The sequence below is a fragment of the Anguilla anguilla genome, chromosome 14 (genome assembly GCF_013347855.1).
Source record: "Anguilla anguilla isolate fAngAng1 chromosome 14, fAngAng1.pri, whole genome shotgun sequence".
NCBI classification, from domain to species: Eukaryota; Metazoa; Chordata; class Actinopteri; order Anguilliformes; family Anguillidae; genus Anguilla; species Anguilla anguilla.
In genome coordinates, this window is record NC_049214.1 from 29,327,517 (window position 1) to 29,349,437 (window position 21,921).

At 43.2% G+C, this 21,921-nt stretch overlaps 2 protein-coding genes, 1 long non-coding RNA gene and 3 other non-coding genes across 6 annotated transcripts; 5 read left to right on the plus strand and 1 right to left on the minus strand.

The window, feature by feature from the left end:
- Positions 1 to 1,279: 1,279 nt before the first annotated feature.
- On the plus strand, positions 1,280 to 7,145 carry LOC118213150 (60S ribosomal protein L35-like). The gene is made up of 4 exons (XM_035391874.1): positions 1,280 to 1,382; positions 3,532 to 3,668; positions 5,584 to 5,665; positions 6,903 to 7,145. Exons 1-4 carry the CDS (start codon positions 1,380 to 1,382, stop codon positions 7,050 to 7,052), a joined length of 372 nt encoding a protein of 123 aa, XP_035247765.1. The 5' UTR covers positions 1,280 to 1,379; the 3' UTR covers positions 7,053 to 7,145.
- Positions 2,564 to 2,700, plus strand: LOC118213488. The gene has a single exon (XR_004762438.1). It is a non-coding gene; the product is annotated as a small nucleolar RNA SNORA21 (small nucleolar RNA).
- LOC118213490 lies at positions 4,221 to 4,357 on the plus strand. The gene has a single exon (XR_004762440.1). It is a non-coding gene; the product is annotated as a small nucleolar RNA SNORA21 (small nucleolar RNA).
- Positions 6,228 to 6,364, plus strand: LOC118213489. Its single transcript, XR_004762439.1, has one exon. It is a non-coding gene; the product is annotated as a small nucleolar RNA SNORA21 (small nucleolar RNA).
- Positions 7,146 to 7,304: 159 nt separating the features above from the next.
- On the minus strand, positions 7,305 to 12,971 carry wdr38 (WD repeat domain 38). Its single transcript, XM_035391873.1, has 9 exons — positions 12,668 to 12,971; positions 12,331 to 12,451; positions 11,641 to 11,757; positions 10,281 to 10,378; positions 9,757 to 9,837; positions 9,430 to 9,552; positions 8,764 to 8,913; positions 8,533 to 8,580; positions 7,305 to 7,710 (listed from the first exon to the last, which is right to left on the minus strand). Exons 1-9 carry the CDS (start codon positions 12,734 to 12,736, stop codon positions 7,600 to 7,602), a joined length of 918 nt encoding a protein of 305 aa, XP_035247764.1. The 5' UTR covers positions 12,737 to 12,971; the 3' UTR covers positions 7,305 to 7,599.
- Positions 11,699 to 20,945, plus strand: LOC118213151. The gene is made up of 3 exons (XR_004762355.1): positions 11,699 to 11,785; positions 19,288 to 19,381; positions 20,379 to 20,945. It is a non-coding gene; the product is annotated as an uncharacterized LOC118213151 (long non-coding RNA).
- The last annotated feature ends 976 nt before the right edge of the window (positions 20,946 to 21,921 follow it).

The following is a 21,921-nucleotide window of genomic DNA, read 5'->3' on the forward strand; positions in this document are numbered from 1 at the left end:
ACCGGGCCTGCCTACTGGACTCTGTTAGATTTGATTCAACACAGGTATTTTTGCTGTTGAAGACTGACTTTGCATAAACACCCGGGATAGGTCATTCAGGGGTTTGTGGTCTAAAGGACGAAAATATACTTCACATAACTCCAAAACAGCACGTACTGCTTTCTGTTGTATAGCATCACAGTTTTCGGAAACCTGCGGTCATCAAAGATTTCCCTCTACCCCAAAATTGGCAACAAATCTGGAAGAGGTATGATGATGTAGATGTGAACCTCTTTAGCTCTTGGGAGAACACATACTGGCCGTTGTGGTTCTCACTCTGAGCACACAAGCTTCCCCAGCCCCCCCCCCCCCCCCCCCCCCCCCCAAAGATGGACGTGATTCACTTTGTATTCTTTCCTAGCTCATACTGTTTCAAAATGATGTATATATTTCCCTTTCAAGCTAATGTGTTGACAGAAAAAGATGTGTCCTTTCAGTGATGAGTCTGCTTCATGTTGGAATGAGTGCAATCATTTTTATGTCCTCTCTACTTGTCTCCCTGCTGTCTGGTGCCACAGACCTCTTTGTTTGGATGCCCTACATCAGGTATAATGGACTCTCTTACTGTATATCCTTCTCTGGTTACTCATGGCCTAGGAACTGGGTCTAGCACTGTCCCCAGATTTCTGTTGTAGATTGGCTGAACTTGTCCTTCACATCAGAGCTTTGTATTGTTTCCATATAGAGCCAGTCCCATCACAGGCATCTTTATCTGGCTGTTAAGTGCCCCCACCTGGGAAATTCCATTCCATTCCATTTCCAAAGGCAAATGCACTACCCAGTGAGCTACGAGGGAAGTAGACGTCAGGGCTGCAAATTTTTGCTCTTTTAAACGTGTGAACTTGTATATATGTCCATATTGTGTGTGTATCCAATGTTTTTATTGGCTGATGTACCTAAATGTCTAATGGGGAGACATATTCTTTTTGGGCCTGGAGCATTTGAGATGATGTAATCAGGCAGGAAAAAGAAGGAGGAAAAAATGCAAAATCCCCTAAATTTAGGGCTTTATTGTGTGGATTTGTGAAGCTATTTGTGAATTCTGTCTGTTGAAATGTGGTCAGAAAGTACAGAAATGAATGTTTTTAAGGACTGAGAGTCTGTGATCAGTGTGGTTATTTCTGTCGGGAGCCCTGAAAAGTGCCAAACTCTTGGTGCCGTAGTATTAGTAATGGGGCATGAACCGCATGCACCCCACCAAGGCGTAATTTGGCGTGCGTTAATATGCAACCGGAAATCACCTATCATTGCCTCAGTTGGAGTTGGTATGGTCCGCAACCTGATGTAGAGTGCACTCCGCCCCCAAGTGATTTTCTTTTCCGTGGGAGCCAGCGTTGGAAATGGTAAGAGAGGAGTTTGTGCTTGTTGAATCTAATATCATCTTCCACTTTTCAGCGTTAACGTTTTCAAACATATGCATCAAGACATTGTAATACGTTCCCATGCATGCAACCAATAAATTATTTTTGCGACTGATGCTATATATTTCACTTAAAAGTATTTTTAAGTTGCCTCTTCCGGCTACGTTTCAAACGCTCTCGTGTGACCTAGCATGGCTAGCTTGTCAATTATATTTATAGATTTATTATTAGGTAGTTTCAAAACGTCGAATTAGAAGTTTTCTTTTTGTGAGTACTGTGCCACTGTTTAAACCCTATAGCTATGATGGGTATCTATGTTGATTGCGGAATGGAGATTGTTAGCTAGTTGGCTAGTGTTAGCCAAGCTTCTACACGCTTGATACGAATTGCTGCTGCTGTTCTGTAGCCATTTACTTTGCTAACCCGTTACGGTTTGATTTAGCTATCGATAGTTAGGTTGTTACCTAACTCGCTTTTTGCGTTCGTTCATGAGGTGTTTAGCTTTCAAGTTTTCGCACTATTGGCTATAAGATAACTATTGGTAATTTAGCTTGCCAGAACCTTACGTTTACGAGGGCGACTGAGTCCCAAACCCTGAGTTTTTGCAACTGTGCACAGGACCCTAATGGGAGCGAATACATTTTTCAGATAAGGGCAGCCAGTCTTTTTCTCAAGGAATTACAATTTGCTTGATTCCATGTGCTTGAACAGGGTTTGTAGAAACGGTTACACTGCAAAATACAATAACTCAAGTGTATGTAACTAATGCAGCGTTTACATTCGGCTTGTGTGAATATAAACATTACAGTAACGTTCGTAAATTTATTTTCCCCCAGCTGTAGCCACTAACCTCAGCTCCTCTCACTCAATACCCACGTGGGCTGGCTAAGTTATGCTGTGTAATAACGTTACTTGTGCACGTTTATTTCGCTGAGACGAGTAAACGTTTGATATTTTGACAATTCCTTTACTTTATTTGTGTGGGTGTATTTGAAGTCGTGAGTTTGAGTTTGTTGCTTAACTAGCCATTGTTCGCCTTGTAGAATGTATCGCTAGGTAGCTGGATGATTGGCTGCCTATATTTGCCTTTAACTCAATGATTTATTATGTGACCCACGATTGAGGATTTAATGGAAGTGTTTCAGGACAAAGTTTCTACATTTTCCCTTCTTAAAAGCACTTGTTCTGCCTGTGTTCAGTGGCTGGGTGAGTTGTCGTGGAAGGGAACAGTAAAGGCATTGCTCTTGGGTGAGATGGCAGCAACTTGTGCTGTTAAGTCTCAATCCGTGATGTCACATTTCACTTTGCACTATAAAATGCTTTCATAGTGTGTATGTTGTTAAAATAAAAAAATAAAAATAGTACACTTGTATAAATGTTCTTATGAATTTTATTTTTAAAATCATTTTATTTGGGTAAAGCTGTCTGCTATGTAAATAAATGCTCTTGGGGTGGTTGCTAGTAGGGGTGGGTGCTGGTAGGCCTGGTTATAACTGTGGAATGAAGTGCCGTCTCTTAGAACAGTGGTTCCCAACCTCTGTGCTGGGGCCCCCCTGTGTATTCTAGTTTTTGTTCCAACCACAGTTTTTATCCCTGAATTTTAAAAAAACTTAACCTTTCTTAATTGGGTGCTTTTCATGTTTAGAGGGATTATTTATACTCTTAAGCCACATTGTTAGAAATAGCTATGCATGCCATGTAGCAAAAACATCAAAAGTTCACATTATGCTTATTGTGCTATATTGTAAACAATTTAGGCCTACATAAAGAAGGATTTAACTGATTAAATTAGACTGAGGTGAATCGGTAGGTTCCTAATCGAATGCCATTGTTTGAACGAAAACCAGCTTACACGGGGTTTCCCAGACAGTAGGTGGGAACCACTGTTCTAGAATGTACATTAACATCTCTGCATTTGGCAGACTCTTGTCCGGAGCGAGTTGTACAGTTTAGTTTTGTTTGGATGCAATCCGTGTACATAGTTGGGTTTTCATTTTACTGAAGTTCCGTTTCACCATCTTTGTTGATTTAACCTTGATTCTTCTGATGCCAGTACAGTTATCTGTGTGATGTCATAAGCGGGGCATTTTTGTAATGGCCCTTTCCCTGCCTGTCTCCCGCTCCCTTCCAGGCCAAGATTAAGGCCAGGGATCTGGTTGGGAAGAAGAAGGACGAGCTGCTCAAGCAGCTGGACGACCTGAAGGAGGAGCTGTCCCAGCTGCGTGTTGCCAAAGTAACAGGGGGTGCTGCCTCCAAGCTGTCCAAAATGTGAGTGTTGGTAAGGAGTCTCTGATGAAGGGTACCTTTCTGGACCTTTCTGTGCTCTCTCAACACGTCTTTCCCACTGTAGAGCTGAACCAGGCTGGCTCATTATAGCCCTTGCCCACTGTAGACCTGGAACCAGGCTGGCTCATTATACCCCTTTCCCACTGAAGAGCTGGAACCAGGCGCTCTCATTATAGCCCTTTTCCCACTGTAGATTTGGAACCAAGCTGGCTCATTATACCCCTTTCCCACTGTAGAGCAGGAACCAGTCTGGCTCATTATAGCCCTTTCCCACTGTAGATTTGGAACCAAGCTGGCTCATTATACCCCTTTCCCACTGTAGAGCAGGAACCAGTCTGGCTCATTATAGCCCTTTTCCCACTGTAGACCTGGAACCAGGCTGGCTCATTATAGCCCTTTTCCCACTGTAGACCTGGAACCAGGCTGGCTCATTATAGCCCTTTTCCCACTGTAGAGTTGGAACCAAGCTTTCTCGGAACGGCTTCAGTAAAATATCCAGTGGTCTTTCACTGGATGGTGTGTAAAACTGCATTTTCCCTTCTTAAAAGCACTTGTTCTGCCTGCGTTCAGTGGCTGGGTGAGTTGTCGTGGAAGGGAACAGTAAAGGCATTGCTCTTGGGTGAGATGGCAGCAACTTGTGCTGTTCAGTCTCAATCCGTGATGTCACATTTAATTTCATTTTAGACTTCACTAGAATGTCTGCGTAGTGCTCCTGTTGTACTTATCAAGAATATTTGTGTCCTTCAAAAACATTATTTTATGCAAAACTGTCTTTAAATAAAGGTAATTGGACTGGTTTTCTGGTAGGCCCTATTTTTACCATTGACTGCTGCATGTGCACCATCGCTAAGAATTCTCTTAACCTACATTATTGTTTAGGGATTTAGCAGAAGCATCACTAAAGAATGACTTGCGAGGCTTACCTTTATTAATACATTCCATTTACACACCTGGATATTTACTGAAGCGGTTCGGCTTAAGTTCTTTGCTCAAGGGTAAAAAGCTAGTACCTCACCAGGGAATTAAACTTAACAACCTCTGCATTACAAATGCAGTTCCTTATCCTATAAACTAAACTGTTGCCTGCATGTCTTAGAGGCATTGTGGGGTACATGTAGTTCTGTTTACCTAGGCAAAATCAAGTGTGACCACTACAGTATAATATAATTATTATACATTATACATATACAATATAATTCTAATATCCCTCCTATGTGATGTATGCAGTCAGCAATAGCAGCTGATTGGTCTTTGAGATGATTACAACTGTTAAGCTTTTCATGATCTTATTTAAGATGTATTGTTTTCCTTTACACACATCATTTTAGCTGCTTGTGGCCACACCAATTGTATACATGGGGAATTATATGTAGACATCTTGGCCTGTAGGATAATTGAATGTAGTTTTTTGAAAATGTAGGATCTTGCACTGAGAGAGTATGATGCCCCTTATCTGTTGGAGCTATAAGTGCACTGTCTTCTCACTGACTACATGAACCAATCACAATGGTTGGCTCTTTACTGCAGAATACTGACACTTTGTATTGTTCATCACTCATTCATTAACCAATCAAAATGGTTGGTTCTGTGCTGCAGAACAATGCCAGTAAATTCTCTTGGTCATTGATGGCACATGATGGTTACACCCATTGAGTGGTTCAGGAATCCCCTCCCATCACAAAGAGCAGTTTCCTCTCTTCCAGAGCTGACTTTGCATTCTTCTCACAGCTAAAAGTGCTGCTTTTTCCTTAAAAATGTGTTCTGAAATCAGATGAGAACTGCAGGCTGCTTGTTATCAGAGCCTGTGAAGCTAATATCAGGGCCCCTTTGATGTGAAAGCTGATCCAGCCTGCTTTTCTCTTCCACTAATAACACTTGCCCCTTTCCCCCCTCCCAGCCACATTGTTCGCAAGTCCATCGCCAGAGTTCTGACCGTCATCAACCAGACGCAGAAAGAGAACCTGAGGAAACTCTACAAGGTGAGAGAGACTCAGAGAGAGACCTTTGGTCAGGCTGTCCTGCTTTCGGTTACCGTTTATGGCCAAATGTCTCTCAGGTTTTACCCACAGATTATACTGAACTAATTTATATCCACTTGATACTGATAGTCTGGTAATATGAAGTGCCCTAATCCAAGCCTGGTTTTATTATAATGGTCTGGATCAGATATCCCCAGTCCTGGTCTCAGAGAGCCACAGTGTGTGCTGATTTTCACTTGGCATGTAACTGATCAATTAGAACAGTTAATAGTTACCCTGCTGCAGTCTAGAACCAGGGTTGGTCACCCCTGATCCAGATTTTAGTCCACTCAAGTTCCTACAGCTCTGTTGGTAAGGTTTCTTAAACCCTGGTCCTGGGGAGCCACAGGGTCAGCTGGATTTTGTTGCTGGATGTAGTTAACCTGACTTAAGCAATAGCAAGGTAGTGAAGGGGGTGTTGCTGGTTTGAATCAGTCAGGCCACTGTTGCTGAGCATACTTTGAGTTTATGTACTCTAAACTATCCAGTGTTCTTTCACTGGATGGTGTGTAAAACTGCATTTTCCCTTCTTAAAAGCACTTGTTCTGCCTGTGTTCAGTGGCTGGGTGAGTTGTCGTGGAAGGGAACAGTAAAGGCATTGCTCTTGGGTGAGATGGCAGCAACTTGTGCTGTTCAGTCTCAATCCGTGATGTCACATTTCACATAGTTTTAGTCTAGAAAGTCTGCAAAGTGTTCGTGTTGCTGTACTCTAGTGTTGGGACGTAGTCTTGGAAGCAGCATGTAAGAGGCAGGAAACTTCGCAGTGTGATGGGGGAATTGTAGTTTTTATTTGGGTTTAAGGTTCTAGTTGAGTGTTCCAGCTTGGGCTGTTTTAAAACATCATAACCTGCCTAACACACACAGGTACATCAGATTCAGATGCACCTCCTTAAAAATAAATAAATAATTTCTGTAGAAAAGTGATTAATTGTTTGCAGTTAATGGACAAATTCTTTCACACCTTTAACTATAGATGGTGCTGTTGTGTTGTGTAAAACAGTATGAAATGGCAATGGATATGCAGTTCTGTTCTCACCGTTACCGGCTAGCTTCTAAGTTCAGCAGTTAGCCAGGCTACTTTCTCTGCCCAGCGCACTCCTCCAGATATTTTTTTTCTTCCTGTTACCAACAGTTTCCTCCTGTCCTTCTCTCTCTCCCTCCATTCATTCCCTTGCCCACCCCGCCCCTCTTTCTCCAGGGTAAGAAGTACAAGCCCCTGGACCTGAGGCCGAAGAAGACCCGCGCCATCCGGCGGAAGCTGAACAGGCACGAGGAGGGCCTGCAGACCAAGAGGATGCAGCGCAGAGCGCGCCTCTACCCCATCCGCAAATACGCCGTCAAAGCCTGAGGCCCGCCCCAAGCCCCGCCCCAAACACACGGACGCACTTGCATTACCCTGTAAATATTTGTATAATACATAAATTAAAAACAAAAACCAACAGTCCGTGCCTGTGTTTTTATTTTATTGAAGAATTTTCTCCCCGTTCCCTGTCTGAGTACTGAGCCCTTCCCATTGCGACAGCGTGTTGATTCAGGAGGGCTCAGACCGGGACACTGCTGTCGCCTGGATCGCGCTCTGCCAGCTGGCTCCTATCCTTCACTCTGCAGTAAACCAGCTGGGCTGGGCAGTCACTGCACTGGGAGACCGCACATCCTGCGCAGCTGGTGCAGGCCAGCCTTGTTGCTCGTGTGTGACAAGGACAGTCACGCCAAGTTAACTCCATTTCCCACAATACCTTTTTGTTGTGTCTTTGTTACTGGAAGTCTATAGTCCAGGCAGTCTGGCTAGCTGGTTCTATACCCTGATCTTTCAGTGGGGTGTTTTTAGTCTCTCCTCCCCTGTCCCCCATTTTGTCCAGCTGTGAGCCAGGGATAACGGTGATGTCATCAGTGCTTCAGTAGTCCCAGTGCCATAGCTCTGGTTCCTGGGAGGGGTCTACTGATCCCGCTGTCAGAAGAGCTCCACTGGGGGCGAAAGTGCAGCTGAGGGTGGCGTCTTTTTGAGCCTGGGGGAGGAGTTTGACAGCAGTGGGTTTCACACTTAAAAGGTCCCTTAAATTTCTGATCGACTAATTGACCAGATTATACCTGCTTTGTAGAATAGTGACACTTCACCCTGGACTAAGCTTTGCTGGTTTTTATATGAAACCCAACTCTTAAGGTTGCTTTAAAGCATTTAAGATGTGAAATTCTGGTTGGTTAGGAACCCCTTTTTTGGAAGCCAGTGTGAATGCACATTTTGTGTTTGCACCAATAAGCCTGGCTCAATTGGCCGTGAACTCCAACTGGTTCACTCTGATTAGGCCGTGGTAAAAAGTTATGAACACGAGGACAGTTTTCAGTTGACATTAGAGCTCATCTAACTGCAATAGTCAGATCAGAAAATATTTGAACAATTGACTGCAGATCTTGGCATGATGCCCATAAATTAATTTGACCCTCTTGGATCTGGATTTACAACCTTGCTATAGCACAGTGATTACCAAACTTGGTCGTGGTTCATAAAAAACAAATAAACTGCTTATCGCTCTTAATTTGACACTTTGTGAGATTTTTTTGCCCACTAAAGCACATATCAAATGGCTATGCACACTATACATGTATATACATTACATGTTCTATATTCACATCCAAGGAACATTAAGATAAACTGTTGTTTCTCTGTAATATGCTATGAAATATTCCTTTAGAAAGTTACATTTACCAGGTAGTTGAAATCAGTGTCCTAATCATCAAGCGACACCTATTCACTGAAATCAAACCAAAGTCAAACGTGTTATGCTGAGTTTAAGTGGAAAAACATGATAGTAGAAGCTCCTGGGCCTTACCTGCAAACGCTTGATGCATTTTCCATTGGACATGTCCCAAATTCTCACCTGAAATATGACAGGGAATAACAGTTACCCATCTTCCACTTCAGGATACAGGTGATTCCAGGTTCTAGTGCAGCCCTGCCATGGCCGCTAATTTCAAATACACCAGTTCAGAAATTAATTTGGGACCAGACCGACCAGGTCCTCCAGGAACGCGGTTCCCCAGCCCGGTGCCGAGGCGCTCACCGTGTCGTTCTCGCCGGCTGACGCGAGCACCAGGCCGTCCCGGGAGAAGGCCACGCCCCTCACCCACGCCCTGTCACACTCCATGACAAAGATGGCCGCCGCTGTCCGGGGAAGCCACACGCGAACCGTCCCGTCCCAGGACCCCGAGGCCTGTGTGGCGTCGGGAGAGAACACAGATGGAAGGAACCTTCGCACACCGGAAGTACCGGCAGAGGGAAGCCAGGCTCTACTCTAGGTGGGCACCGAGGGCCATATCTGTGGTTTTCATGCCAACTTCTGGCCTTAATGACTTAATTAGCCCTAAAATTTACAGTTCACACCATATGACGTTTTGCCCTCATTTCTTGATAAGCGCATGAATGGCAACCAAACACTTCTTGTGTCCCTATATGAAACGTTTTACTGTGATCTAATCAACTAGTGAACCAATTTTGTTTTTCAAAACACTTAACCTTTACTACCCTTGGTCGGGTAATTGAATTTGGCTCTATATGTTGTTCCCATGTACTCAAAAAGGGGTATCGTAACTGTTTTTTATCACAAGAGTACACCAAACAAACACAAAAAAACTTATTGCTCATCCAAATGTTTAATGCTTTGAACAAAACCATTTTAGTGTCTGCTAATAATGGCCGTTTGTAACTTGTGTGAGGCTATCGATCTCACCAGCATTCCGGAGGCAGAGAAGCACAAGCTGACGACATTTCCTCTGTGCCCTTTTAGAGTAATCTCCCGCTCTTCAGTGTGCAGATTCCACACCTTCACTGTGTAGTCCCAGGAACCTGTGGCCTGAAGGCGCGGTATGGGGTATATTTCAATATAAATAATACCTGTGCTGGCATCTTTTACAAAATAGAATACATTTAAAAAAAATAGGCCTACATTCAAATTAAAACCTTTAGCCACATTAGCTTTTATAGATTTATATTTCCCTGCACTTGATCAGATTTCATACAGTTTCACTGCATGAGCCAAAAATGGCATTTTTCTCACCGCGAGCCGTGAGTCCTTGGAGATCGCGCTGCTTTGGATGGCATCCGTATGTCCCGCGAAAATCTGCGCAATTTCTCCGCTCTGATAAACGCATCCATGGCAACGGGACAAACACACAGGACAATCAGGTAACCGCTATAATTTAAAGTCTGTTAAGAATGAGAAATATGGGCTGTGGAAACACGAAAATAATGTTGCAGGGTCAGTTTGTTTTTGTTTTCACCATTTTAGACCCAGAAACATGGTGAGGTTAGATAACTGTTATGAACTGCTTCAATTTACAATTTAATATTTGAACAATAGTAAAACCAGCAGACCTTTCAGTAGGCCTAGCTGTGTTGAGGAGAAGGGTGAAATTGGTCAATTAAATCTTTGTGTTCTTTAGTAAAATGGTGCAAATATGTAAATATTGTGGGGAGTAATTAGCTTTTCAGTGAGACCAAAGGATAACTTCACCAAACAGTGAACGACTAAATTCATGAAGGTCTCCCATCCCGTTTTTATGACATCAGTACAGCTCTTACTGGCACATCCCAGAGAATGGCGTCTTTATCCCAGCCCCCGGAAATCAGCCGCTTGCCATCGGGACTGAAGCTGACGGTCTCAACGCTCCTTCTGTGGCCTGAGACACAGAAGTATCAAGGGCCTATTACACAGCATAACGTGCAATGTTTCATTTCTGGAGACATATGGTGCCACAGACTGTGTGTTTTTTTTAAGCCTGCAGCATTTCAATATCCAACATGAACACCAACTATTTATACAGGTTAACAAGTAAGGTAATGACGAGCCAGAACACCCGTGATCTGTATCACTTTTACAGTGTTTTTTTTATTCTAGAACAGTGGTTCCCAAACGTGGTCCTGGGGCCCCCAGTGTATGCTGGTTTTTGTTCCAACCAAAGTTTTTATCTCAGAATTTTAAAAAAATTAGATGCTTTTCATGTTTAGAAGGATTATTTACTCTCTTAAGCCATATGAAATATCTATGCTTGTCATGAAGAATAAAATCCCAATGTTTATATTGCGTTATAAAGCAAACGGTTGCATAAAAATAAGTAAGAAATTGTTTTGGATCAAATTAAGACTGAGGTTAATCAACAGGCTCCAAATTAGGTTGCTGAACACATGTTTAATTTCTTTCAGAATTGTTTCCTTAAACCTTTTAACACGATGCATGTTTGGCTCATTATCATTTGCTTTGTTAATCAGTGTTAATCAGTTTAACCATCAGGGTCCAAGTTGAACTATGCGGTTGTTCCCTGTACTTGGACCGGTACTTCTCTCTAGGGGTTTCGTCATACTTGTTCCTGGTTATGGTTATACGCTTTGTTGTACGTCGCTCTGGATAAGAGCGTCTGCCAAATGCCTGTAATGTAATGTAATGTAATGCTTTGTCTTTGTATTCTTCATTATCTTCCAGCTGGTTAGTGTTAGTGGCCATGTGTTCACACTTTCACCAATTAGGAGCCTATTGATTCATCTCAGTCTTTAATTTGATTAGTTAAAAATGATTTACCTCTATGTAATTAGTTGCAATATAGCAAAATAAGCACAGTATGAAGATAGGAATTTTAAGAGGGCAAATAATCACTATAAACATGAAAATGACCTAATTAAGAAAAATTACCATCTTACAATTCTGGGATTGAAATTTTAGTTGGAATGAAAGCCAGCATACACAGAGGGGGGCCCAGGGGCGAGTTTCCACCACTTATTTTGGTCTTGATACAGCATGTGTCATGAAAGAGAGCCAACCTGTCGCTGGCTAGGAATGCACTCTTACAACTGTAGAATTACGATTCTGTTGCAGCACATATCTAATGAAGCAGCAAATAATTATTCAGTTGCCGCGCCGAACACCTCAGTGCGCGCATTTGCCAACCTGTTAGTACGCGTGCGCATTCGGCAGTAGCGGTGAGCCAGATTCGCACGGAACAGTCGTGGGATGCACTTGCAAACAGTACACAGTCGGCCGAGAAAACACACGATTTCACGGGACCTGTGGGTGATTATATATGAATGATTAGGTATGTTTGCCAACTGCTCATGTACTTTCCAGCTATCCTTATACTGGCAGAATTTACAGCAGGGGAAATAAGTGAATAAATGTAAACCCTTCGCGCAAATGAGGTACGCGAGAAGTAAACCCAATAATATCCCAACACATATTGTCTTTTACAACAACATAAATACTGGACAGGTCTGGTTGCCTCTAAATATGAATAACAACATGCATGCAAAAGGAAACTACTGAAGGGCGTCTGGCTAGAGTTTAAATGATAAAGGTACATTCACTTCCTGGCGTTTCAATGGCGATGGCTGAAAATTAACAACAGGTAATCCCGACAAAAGTTAAACAGACAAAGGGCAAACGTGGACGGAAACAAGGTAAGAGCAAAACAAAATAGACCGGGGACCTGCGGATCAGTTGCCAAATTACTTGGAGCAATGACAGCGCCACACCTGGATTTCGAACTCGCGATCTTTGTTATACTCACTAAATCACAGCACACGACATCCAATAGTAGTATTATTTAATACTCTAGCACATCATATAATTAGGTCAATACACCTTCGTGTCCGCTTGCTTTGGCCAAGAGCTGCCCGGTCTTTGCATTCCACAAGTGGAGCCTGCAGTCATCTGAACAGGTGAGTAGAATCTGACAGTCTGGAGAAAAAACGCAGCAGTTCACCTGAGAAGAACAGCGCAGAGTGTCATAATTATTTGATAAACGTTTAATGTTGGCCTAACTAAAAACTAGCTACCAATCTGTCCTCCACCCTATGCTACAATTTTCTGTCTGTTTCATTCAATCAAAATGTAGCCTCGCTTGTCGAGGACCTGCTTGAAATGAACAAATAAAACTAAGGACAATCTTTTCCCAAAAATTATATAGAACGCAGCTTACCTCCCCTTTGTGGCGGGAAAAGTATCTCACACCAACTTTAGTGAAGTCCTCTGCCGGATTTCGCCACATGCTGTGACAAAAACAACACTAAGAAGGATTAAAGTGAAGAATATCCGCTGTAGTAGGCTGTTCTTACAGACTACACTTGATGTTTAAACCACACGTAAGACCGTTGTCATTTGAGAATGTCTGTTGGAGCTCCTTTGCCACGGTATGTTCTTACAGTGTTTACACTGCCAACAACGCGTTACGGTTTCCAGAGTTACCACCTTGGTCAGTCTGGGTAAAACACGAGGTCTGTCGATTGGGGCGTTTATTGGGCGCACGCTGTGACTGCTTGGTAAATCAAGCAGCTCATTTGAAGTCAGCTGGTGGGTTGGGGGAATTTAAACTTTTGTATTTGTGTAAATTTGAACTTGAATTTGCAATTAAAACTGGAAAAAATAATAGCGAAACGCATAGTAGCATACGACTTCTGTTGAGTTTTATTCATAGTTGTATGTGTGTGTTTGCGGACGTGTCCTTTCTGCACTAGAATTAACCCTTTCCACTGGGAAGTTTATGTGGGACAACTGGCTGTAGAATGTTTTTGGTGTTTCCTTGGAGACAGGACCAATAACGGGGTTTTACAGTGAAGGTATGGCCTGGGATAATGGAGGTGTAATTTAAGGAACGAGGGTCGCCGACGACTTGGGGCCGGGGGTGGGGGCACTCAGTCTATTTTAGTGTCTTGCCTTTACTTCTGAGTAGGCTACCAAGATATTGCATCTTTCCCCAAATTCTTAAACAATGTTTGCATTTATAGTTTGTTATCACACGGAACATCACAATTGGTCTATTTATTCCAGTAGTTTACAAATATCATGGCCAAGTAATGATGCAGCTTTGGATTGTAGTAAACATGTCTTGAAGGAGTCTTTATAAGGTAACTTAAGTTTTCATTTGAAAACCCAAACGGTTTCTGATCCGGAGAGCGTCGACCCGCAGCGTAGGACCCCTTCACTGTTGGACCCTTGATCTGAACGGAGCGTTCTAAAATCAGTTTTTTAAATAATTGTTTAAAAAAACAGGATTAGAACTACAGACAGGATGATTTGTGAGTTTTAAAGAAAGTGAAATATAATCGGTATTTTACCAATTTATTTCGTTAATATGTTGCATGCCAGTGACTCTTGCGATCTGTTTTGGCACCTCATTTTTGTATTACAAATGGACGCATTTATTACCCGTCTTTATTCCTAATTGCAGTTCTGAAATTATCCACAAGGGGGCATAATTGTATCTGTAATATACAGCGCTTTAGTAAAGTTAGACGCTATAATGGGACTAATCGAACAGCACCCTTTTCACGAATTTCCGCAAAGGTTAAGCGTTTTTTCCCTACACGAATTTTGGCTCGGATGACTTAAGTGAGGACTTATAAATCTAGTTTTGTCGATGCAAACTTTACCTGCACTAACGGGTGCAATACATAGGGCAAACTTATCTGCCAGTGTATGGTTTCACAGCTGATCTTTCTAAAGTGGTCAGTTACGGTTTTACACGCAATATTAATGAAAGTTATGGGTATCAGGCATGCATGTTGTCCGACACATTGCTTCATTAGTGTTATGAACCGACGTGTTTCTTGCAAGACTGACACAGTCTGTAATTCTCATTCCAACATATCATGCAGTTTTCATTGCACATTGCTCTGGATTGCTGAGTAAGACTTTTACTGTCACAGTACTTTATGTAAACTTGAAATAGCATGAACACTAGCACAGAACTGTCAGTAACACAGTAACCTTTGATGAAAACGTTCAGAAGAAAACAGTGCTAGCAATTATAAACATACAGCACTGGCAGTTGTAGCATTAGTCTTCACCACATTAGATTAGGTTTTAATGTTCCCAGCTGTGGGTTTCTTCCCTCAGATAATTATAATGATGGATTGCATTTATATTGCCCCTTTCATCTCACAATCTCAAAAAATCATCAAATATTAGCATGAGGTTGAGAGGGAGAAATTTACTGAGCTGGTTAAGCTCAGGATGATTAGGTTATGAACTTTGCTTAAATGAGATGTGTTGTGATTCACTGTCATGTCCTGTAAGTTCCCTGTGAGCAAACTGTTGAGTTCTCTGGTCTTCTTGAAACATTTGACATGGACTTTTTGCCCAGTGACCTATATCCACTGCTGCAATTGCTGCGGCAAATAACCATTACTGGGCCAAAGGCATAAAAATAACAGAAACAATGTGTGCGTCTGTGTATAGCTCTTGAGGAATATGTCCAAATCGGATCCTTTGGACACGTTTGACAGGCGTAAAAAAAAGAGAAAGATTTTTGCCTTGTGTCAACGGTGGCACATCTCAACAATGTCCAACAAGCCAGCACGAACTATGTGAACACTGGACACATGGATCAGTGGGACCAATGCTATCGCATGAGCTGAGGCACACATGAGGGCACGGATAATAATCTGTGATGAATCACAGCTGTTCGTTTGCACTACAGGACCGAAGCCTGCGTCTCTTTGGCTGATGTTTGCTACTTGTCATCTTTAAGAGGAAGGACTCAGACATAAAGATCCCTGGGTCATTAGTTACCAGTGAGGCATGGTTGCAAACGACATGACCTCACAATGTCTGGAGGCCATGGGGAACGTGACCTCACAGTAGCCTGAGGTCAGCAAAAACATGACCTCACAATGGCTTGAGGTCACGAAGAATATGACCTCACAAAAGCCAGAGGAGGTCCTGTAGAAGGTGACCTCCCAATGTCAGGTTCAGAAGGGATAAATATAAGTGCAGGGACAGAAACAAAAAACAGTAGAGTGTTCACTTCCATGGATCTGGGCTGCATGTAGACCATTCTCAGACCCAGAATCCTTGCCCTTTAGTTACAGTAGCACCATTGTCACCCTGGAGAAAATATTCGGGGTCTTCCTATGAATGACAGAGAATCTCGAATTATATCATTCTGACAGCCTGCTTTTTTGGGTTTGAGTGATGAGCGATTGATGGTGTTGGTTTCTGGAGCCTTCAAGTTCCCCACTGCTTTCCGCCAACGTTGTATAAGTTGCCATGACAGAGGTGGCTGTTGGCAGGACCATTCACCAGCTAGTTTGTCTAGTCTTAAGAGCTGATCTTCATCTTGACTGAATTGTGTTAAATGTACACAAATGGACCTGTGGGTAGTGGCCATTTTGCAAAAAGCCTGTGCACCAAGAACTGTGCGAATGGGGGGCTGGTTGTAGGCGGTGTGTTGGATGAAGCATAATGAGGAAAAACACCTGCATGGTGAAAAATGCCTTTACAGTGTAGAAAGCCAGAGGGAACCTTCTGCTTTGCACCACCAACTCGGCCTGTGATAAAAAAGGTACATTTTATGTAGGTATATTCAATTTCATTTGACACTGGGTAGGTCAACTAACAATTAGAATTCAGTCCTCATTTTCTATGATCACCCTGGGAATTTAAATGAGCTGGGAATGTCAGGGATAGTGGTAGTGTGTATGTAGGGAATGCCAGGGATAGTGGTAGTGTGTATGTAGGGAATGCCAGGGATAGTGGTAGTGTGTATGTAGGGAATGTCAGGGATAGTGGTAGTGTGTATGTAGGGAATGCCAGGGATAGTGGTAGTGTGTATGTAGGGAATGTCAGGGATAGTGGTAGTGTGTATGTAGGGAATGTCAGGGATAGTGGTAGTGTGTATGTAGGGAGTATCAGGGTTGGTGATATTGTGATGGGAATGTCAGGGATAGTGGTAGTGTGTATGTAGGGAATGTCAGGGATAGTGGTAGTGTGTATGTAGGGGATGTCAGGGATAGTGGTAGTGTGTATGTAGGGAGTATCAGGGTTGGTGATATTGTGATGGGAATGTCAGGGATAGTGGTAGTGTGTATGTAGGGAATGTCAGGGATAGTGGTAGTGTGTATGTAGGGGATGTCAGGGATAGTGGTAGTGTGTATGTAGGGAGTATCAGGGTTGGTGATATTGTGATGGGAATGTCAGGGATAGTGGTAGTGTGTATGTAGGGAATGTCAGGGATAGTGGTAGTGTGTATGTAGGGGATGTCAGGGTTGGTGATATTGTGATGGGAATGTCAGGGATAGTGGTAGTGTGTATGTAGGGAATGTCAGGGATAGTGGTAGTGTGTATGTAGGGAATGTCAGGGATAGTGGTAGTGTGTATGTAGGGAATGTCAGGGATAGTGGTAGTGTGTATGTAGGGAATGTCAGGGATAGTGGTAGTGTGTATGTAGGGAATGTCAGGGATAGTGGTGGTGTTTGGGGAAAATCATGGATTGTGGTGGTGTTGGGAATGCCATGGTTGGTGTTAGTGTGTGTGATGGGAATGTCAGGGATTGTGGTAATGTGAAGGGAATGGGGTAGTGTATCGGAAATGCAAGGGAGAGAGAAAAGGCATGTCTCTTGTGTTGTGAGAGGCATGGCATTCCTGACCTCCATAGGCTTGAGATTCCAGGGGATTTCACCATGACATATTGTGCAGTTTTGCAAAGTTTCCCCGTTTTTTTTTTTGGATAATTAAAAAAATTAGTAATAAATTCATAAAAAGCTGTGCTCCAAGAGTGTGTAAAATACAGCTCCTGGGCATGTTCACAGTGCGTGGATTGAGAGGAATCTAGCTTCTGAAGAATAGGACCTTGTCTCATCCCGCCATGCCCTCGGTAGGAATCAGTTTGTCAGAGTCTGGAAATAGCAAATCTGAGAAACAATCAAACCCACTGTGCGTGTGGGAGAGAGAGACAGAGAGAGAGCAGAAGAAAGAATGAGCATGTGTGTTTGAGAGAGAAAGAGAATGAGTGCTTGTGTGTGCCTGTGTGTATATCAGTTAGAAGGTAAAATAAGACTTATTGTTGAGTGATCAAAGTTATATGCACTTATTTTAATCTTGCACGACAAATTGTCTCTCTTTCATACTGAATAAAGATGTAAGTTTGTTGCATTGAGTGATGTCCGAGAAATCATAGTTAGCGCCATAGTTAGGTATCAAGGTACTACTGATGATTCCTTTCCCCTCTATTTCCAGGCAGTTAGCTTGCTTGTGATGCAGACAGCCAATGAACTTTGACCTGGACTGCCCATGAGCCCCTGCCCCCCCAGAATGCGTGTGTGGGGTTGGGGCTGGGGTTTGGGTTGGAGTTGGAAATGCCCATAAATATTGTAGTACAGACACAGGATTGTTGAGCGAATCTCTGCATAATTAACTCAGCGTTGAACTCACGGTGCTTGTAACTGCACTGTAGCGGTCTACTTCCTTAGTGTTTAACATCACCTGGATCCTTAGTTTTAATTGGCAGCACTATAATATCACAGAGACATTTTAACATTTAAAGTCAAATCTTACTTGGTGAAAAGTTTAGCAATAACTTTTTACGCTTGCATAAACCCACCTGAAGTTGCATATTGTTTATTCAGCGAGGGGGACAAACCAGGAACTCTGCATACCAAACCAACTCCTAAAAAATGTGTTAGCATCTACCCCTACCTAAGGAACTAACAACCACATCTCAGGAAGTGACATCACTCATAACGGTCAAACTAACTAAGATCTCTGACACTTAAACACTCACACAGCTGTGCTAGGCCTAGACTATGGTATGTTCAATGTACACTGCAGAGCTTTTTCCTTCACTTGGAGTGAATAATTTAACTTGTGGTCATATCCTAAATATACACCCTGCTGCAAATGCTGTTATTTATAAGAAATGGGGTTAAAAATGCGAAAGAAGAGCAATTAAGTTTTTTTGAAATCCCCAAAGTGAATTGTCATGCTTAGCTCAGAGTTAAATTAGCATTGACAGAGTACTTTTATATGGACACTGCTTGGATCAGAAAATCTGTTAGTACTGAACATTTTACTAAGACTGACGTCTGGCTCTGTCTGACAAAGAAAACTGTCTAGAAATAGGAAAAGAAAAAAAGTGTCGAAAATCCAAGATAAAGTCATGCAGCATTTTCTGAAACCGATGTTGGCCAACGCAGCCCACTGTTTGCACAAGAGGCTTTAGTCAACACCCAGCATTCAACATGTAGCCTTAACTCACATGTGCTCGGTTTGAACCGTGCTCATTGGGCACGGTCCCACCCACCCAAACACATTTCACTGAGATCGAAAAGAGAGAAAACACATTCCGCAGAAAAAGAAAAACACATGTTCCACGGGAACAAAAGGAGAACATGCTTCACACAAGTACTTCTAGCATAAGTGTGTTGTTATGTGATTGTTCTTAGATGTTTGGCATGGAAATCTTGGCGGAACGAGATCACGTTCTCTTTCTTTAGAAACATTAATGCGGTACTCATGTTTCTCCCATGCTTTGACCACCCATATCAGATACATGTCCCAACAACCACCAGGAAAAAATGCATTCCGTGAATTATACTGGTGTTATTTATATTCATGCTATATCAAGCGCAGGATAAATATGACCACAGAGATTTATCAGTGAATAAGTCAAATAATTATTTCTTAATATCTGGTTTTGCTTAAATGTACAAGTAATCATTTGACTGTAGGTAAAGATTCATATACTGTAGTGGTGCATTGTGGCTGCCATCAAACTCGTCTTTGCGTTTTATGTCTTGGCCTTGATGATTCTCTGGATTTCAGAAATGAAAAATCTCTCATCACCCATATCATTGTGACAGAGGGGCCGTGTCCACCGTCCAATGGGTCTTCACCTGTGAAGAGGAGGCTCCTTCAGGTGGGAGAACCTTCTCTAAACCTTGGCTTTGCCTCCACCGTGTGCAGGGCGTGTGTCTCTCCAGTTCCCCGCACGCACGCAGGCACACACGCACGCACACACACACACACACGCACACACACACGCATGCACACACGCACACGCACACACACACGCACGCACGCACACACTCACACACACACATGTGCACACACACACACATGTGCACACACACACACACAAACACACACACACACGCACACACACACACACACACTCTTCAATGCACTGGTCACCCGGCCCACTGATGCATCCCGGGGTCCCGGGGAAATTAATTCATAATTATTTCCTCCAATATGGAGTGCCTGATTGTTTTTGTCCCATGGCTGTTACATCCTCTGTCATGTTGGGGAGAATGCAGACGCTCCTCATCAAAACTGCGCAGCCGTTATCTGCACAGAGTGTACTCCATGCGCAGCTGAGTGTATCTTGAGGAAGCTCCCGAAGTAAAGTGAATGTGGATGATTTAGCTTCACTGTCCAGTCCTCAGAATCTGTTCTATAATACAAGAGATGTTCTCCTCAGAGACGGCTACATTGGATTATGTAATGCAAAAAGATTCCTTCTGTTTTTTTTAAGTTGTTAATTTATTCATAAAGTGAGCTGTCATCACAGTGGTTTCTGTTTTCTGGAGAGGGAGTGAGAGAGGCAGCCAGTGACAGTTCTGACACGTCTTGCAATGGTGTACATAGGTGGACTGAATGAACCAAATGATATACTTCTGTTGCTTTAAGACTTTAATTCTTTTTCTTGTTCTTAGTTTTATTCTTGCGAAACATCATTGCCACACATAAAGTTTTTTTTTTTTTTTAATGAAAAAAGGACCTGGTTTTATTTATGTTGTGAGGGGTGGGGTAAAATAGGGGGGTTAGAAGTGGACCCACAGCACTTTCTTTTAGGACATGGGGATCGTTCACACACACCCCCAAATTATTATTGGCTGTTTTCATTCTGATAGGACCTGCCATTGCCTGTGCTGCACTTCTTTGGGAATTGCCATGGAAACCATAGAGGACCTACACAGGATCCTGACTTTCCCCGGATTTCAGTAACGCAAAGTTATTAATAGCTTCCCCGTTCTATTTTTTGGATATCTGAGGGTGGGGTGCATGCAGATGCATCCTCACGAGCCCGTTTTGGCGCCTCGTCCCACACACACAGGCGCAGGGAAGGAAGCAGCCAGTTCTGTTGCCAAAAACAAATAAAGAGAAAAAGCAACTCCTGGCTCCGTGCTCAAAATTCCCAGAATCCCATACTTCCTTCCTGTTTTTGTCATTTTTTTAAGTGATGCTTTCTGGACACAAGCTGATTACACCTATTTTCCACAAGGGATACATTTACCCTAATCCTCTTGGGTCTGATGTACCCTTTTTCTAAAGTGGGTGACTTGACTTCATGATGCTCATGTGATGCTCATTTTTGACGGAGACATTTTTACTTTTTCTGAGGTATGGACCACAGTATGGTTTAGTAACATTAGCAGTGCAGTGGTGTTGTAGCAGCGGGAGCAGGATGGGTGGTGGAGTTTGAGCAGATGTAGATGGTGGCGGGGGGGGGGGGGGGGCAGATTTGGAACGATGCTCTGCAGCCTGCAGGTGGTAAACTCCCCGAACCTGAGGAACCTCAACACTCAGGAGAGGAGGAGGAGGCGGAAGGAGGGAGGAAGGATGCAGAAACTGCATCACGCAAGGAGGAGAGGACATCGATTCCTGTGCATGTTGATGTTGCTTGGTTACCGGTAGATGGGGAGGTGTGGTCTTCCCTCCTGAGCATCAGTGGGAAATTCCGTTTTCCTGAACAGGATGAGACACTGGAAAAAACGTTCACAGTAAATAATATTAACGGTTTATTAATGGAATGGTTTTCATACGAAACGAGTGCGACACAGAGTTTTATCAGAAGTTGAAGTTTTAAAATTTAAAGACCTATTTTAGTTGTGACTGAGGGGTCTCCCCCAGCCCCCTTCACCCATGAAGTTCCGGAATGTCAGTCCAGGGTTTTACCCACCCCACCCCCTGTCCCTACCAGGGTCAGCTGTGGTTTGGCCACAGGTGTTTACAAAATGCTTGAAGGCATACGACGTGGTCCTCGAGGGGGCATTCCCGCGATGTGATTGGCTGCTCTGCTCTCTGGGGGTGCTCCTGGAATCTGCACGCTGTGTGAAGGTGGTGCACGGGGTGGGGAACGGGCGGTGTTTATTTTTGTCTGCGTGCTTTGGGCCCCCTTACGCCCCATGGCGCTCTGGGGATCACTCTGACCCTGTTACAATCCTTCAGTCTCACACTGAGGTGCCCTCAGGCCCTGAGAGCCCCACTTCACTGTATGGAGCACAGGGAAGAGCGATGGTGCATTTTAGATATTCATCATTTTAAATGCATGTTTGGATTTTGTGTGGTGACGGTTTGCTCACCTTTATTCTTGCATGGCACATAGCGCCGTGCCACCTGTAAGGCAACCCACATCTCCACTCATGTTGATAGTACTTTAAGGATACATTTATT

Excerpts from the sequence above, each read along its gene's own strand:
- LOC118213150 (XM_035391874.1), top strand. Across the intron at positions 3,669-5,583 it reads GCCTCCAAGCTGTCCAAAAT|CCACATTGTTCGCAAGTCCA; the intron begins GTGAGTGTTGGT and ends CCCCCCTCCCAG. Across the intron at positions 5,666-6,902 it reads ACCTGAGGAAACTCTACAAG|GGTAAGAAGTACAAGCCCCT; the intron begins GTGAGAGAGACT and ends CTCTTTCTCCAG.
- wdr38 (XM_035391873.1), bottom strand. The coding sequence starts at position 12,736 with ATGTGGCGAAATCCGGCAGAGGACTTCACTAAAGTTGGTGTGAGATAC. Across the intron at positions 11,758-12,330 it reads CAAAGCAAGCGGACACGAAG|GTCCCGTGAAATCGTGTGTT; the intron begins GTGTATTGACCT and ends AATCACCCACAG. Across the intron at positions 10,379-11,640 it reads ATGCGCACGCGTACTAACAG|GCCACAGAAGGAGCGTTGAG; the intron begins GTTGGCAAATGC and ends TCTGTGTCTCAG.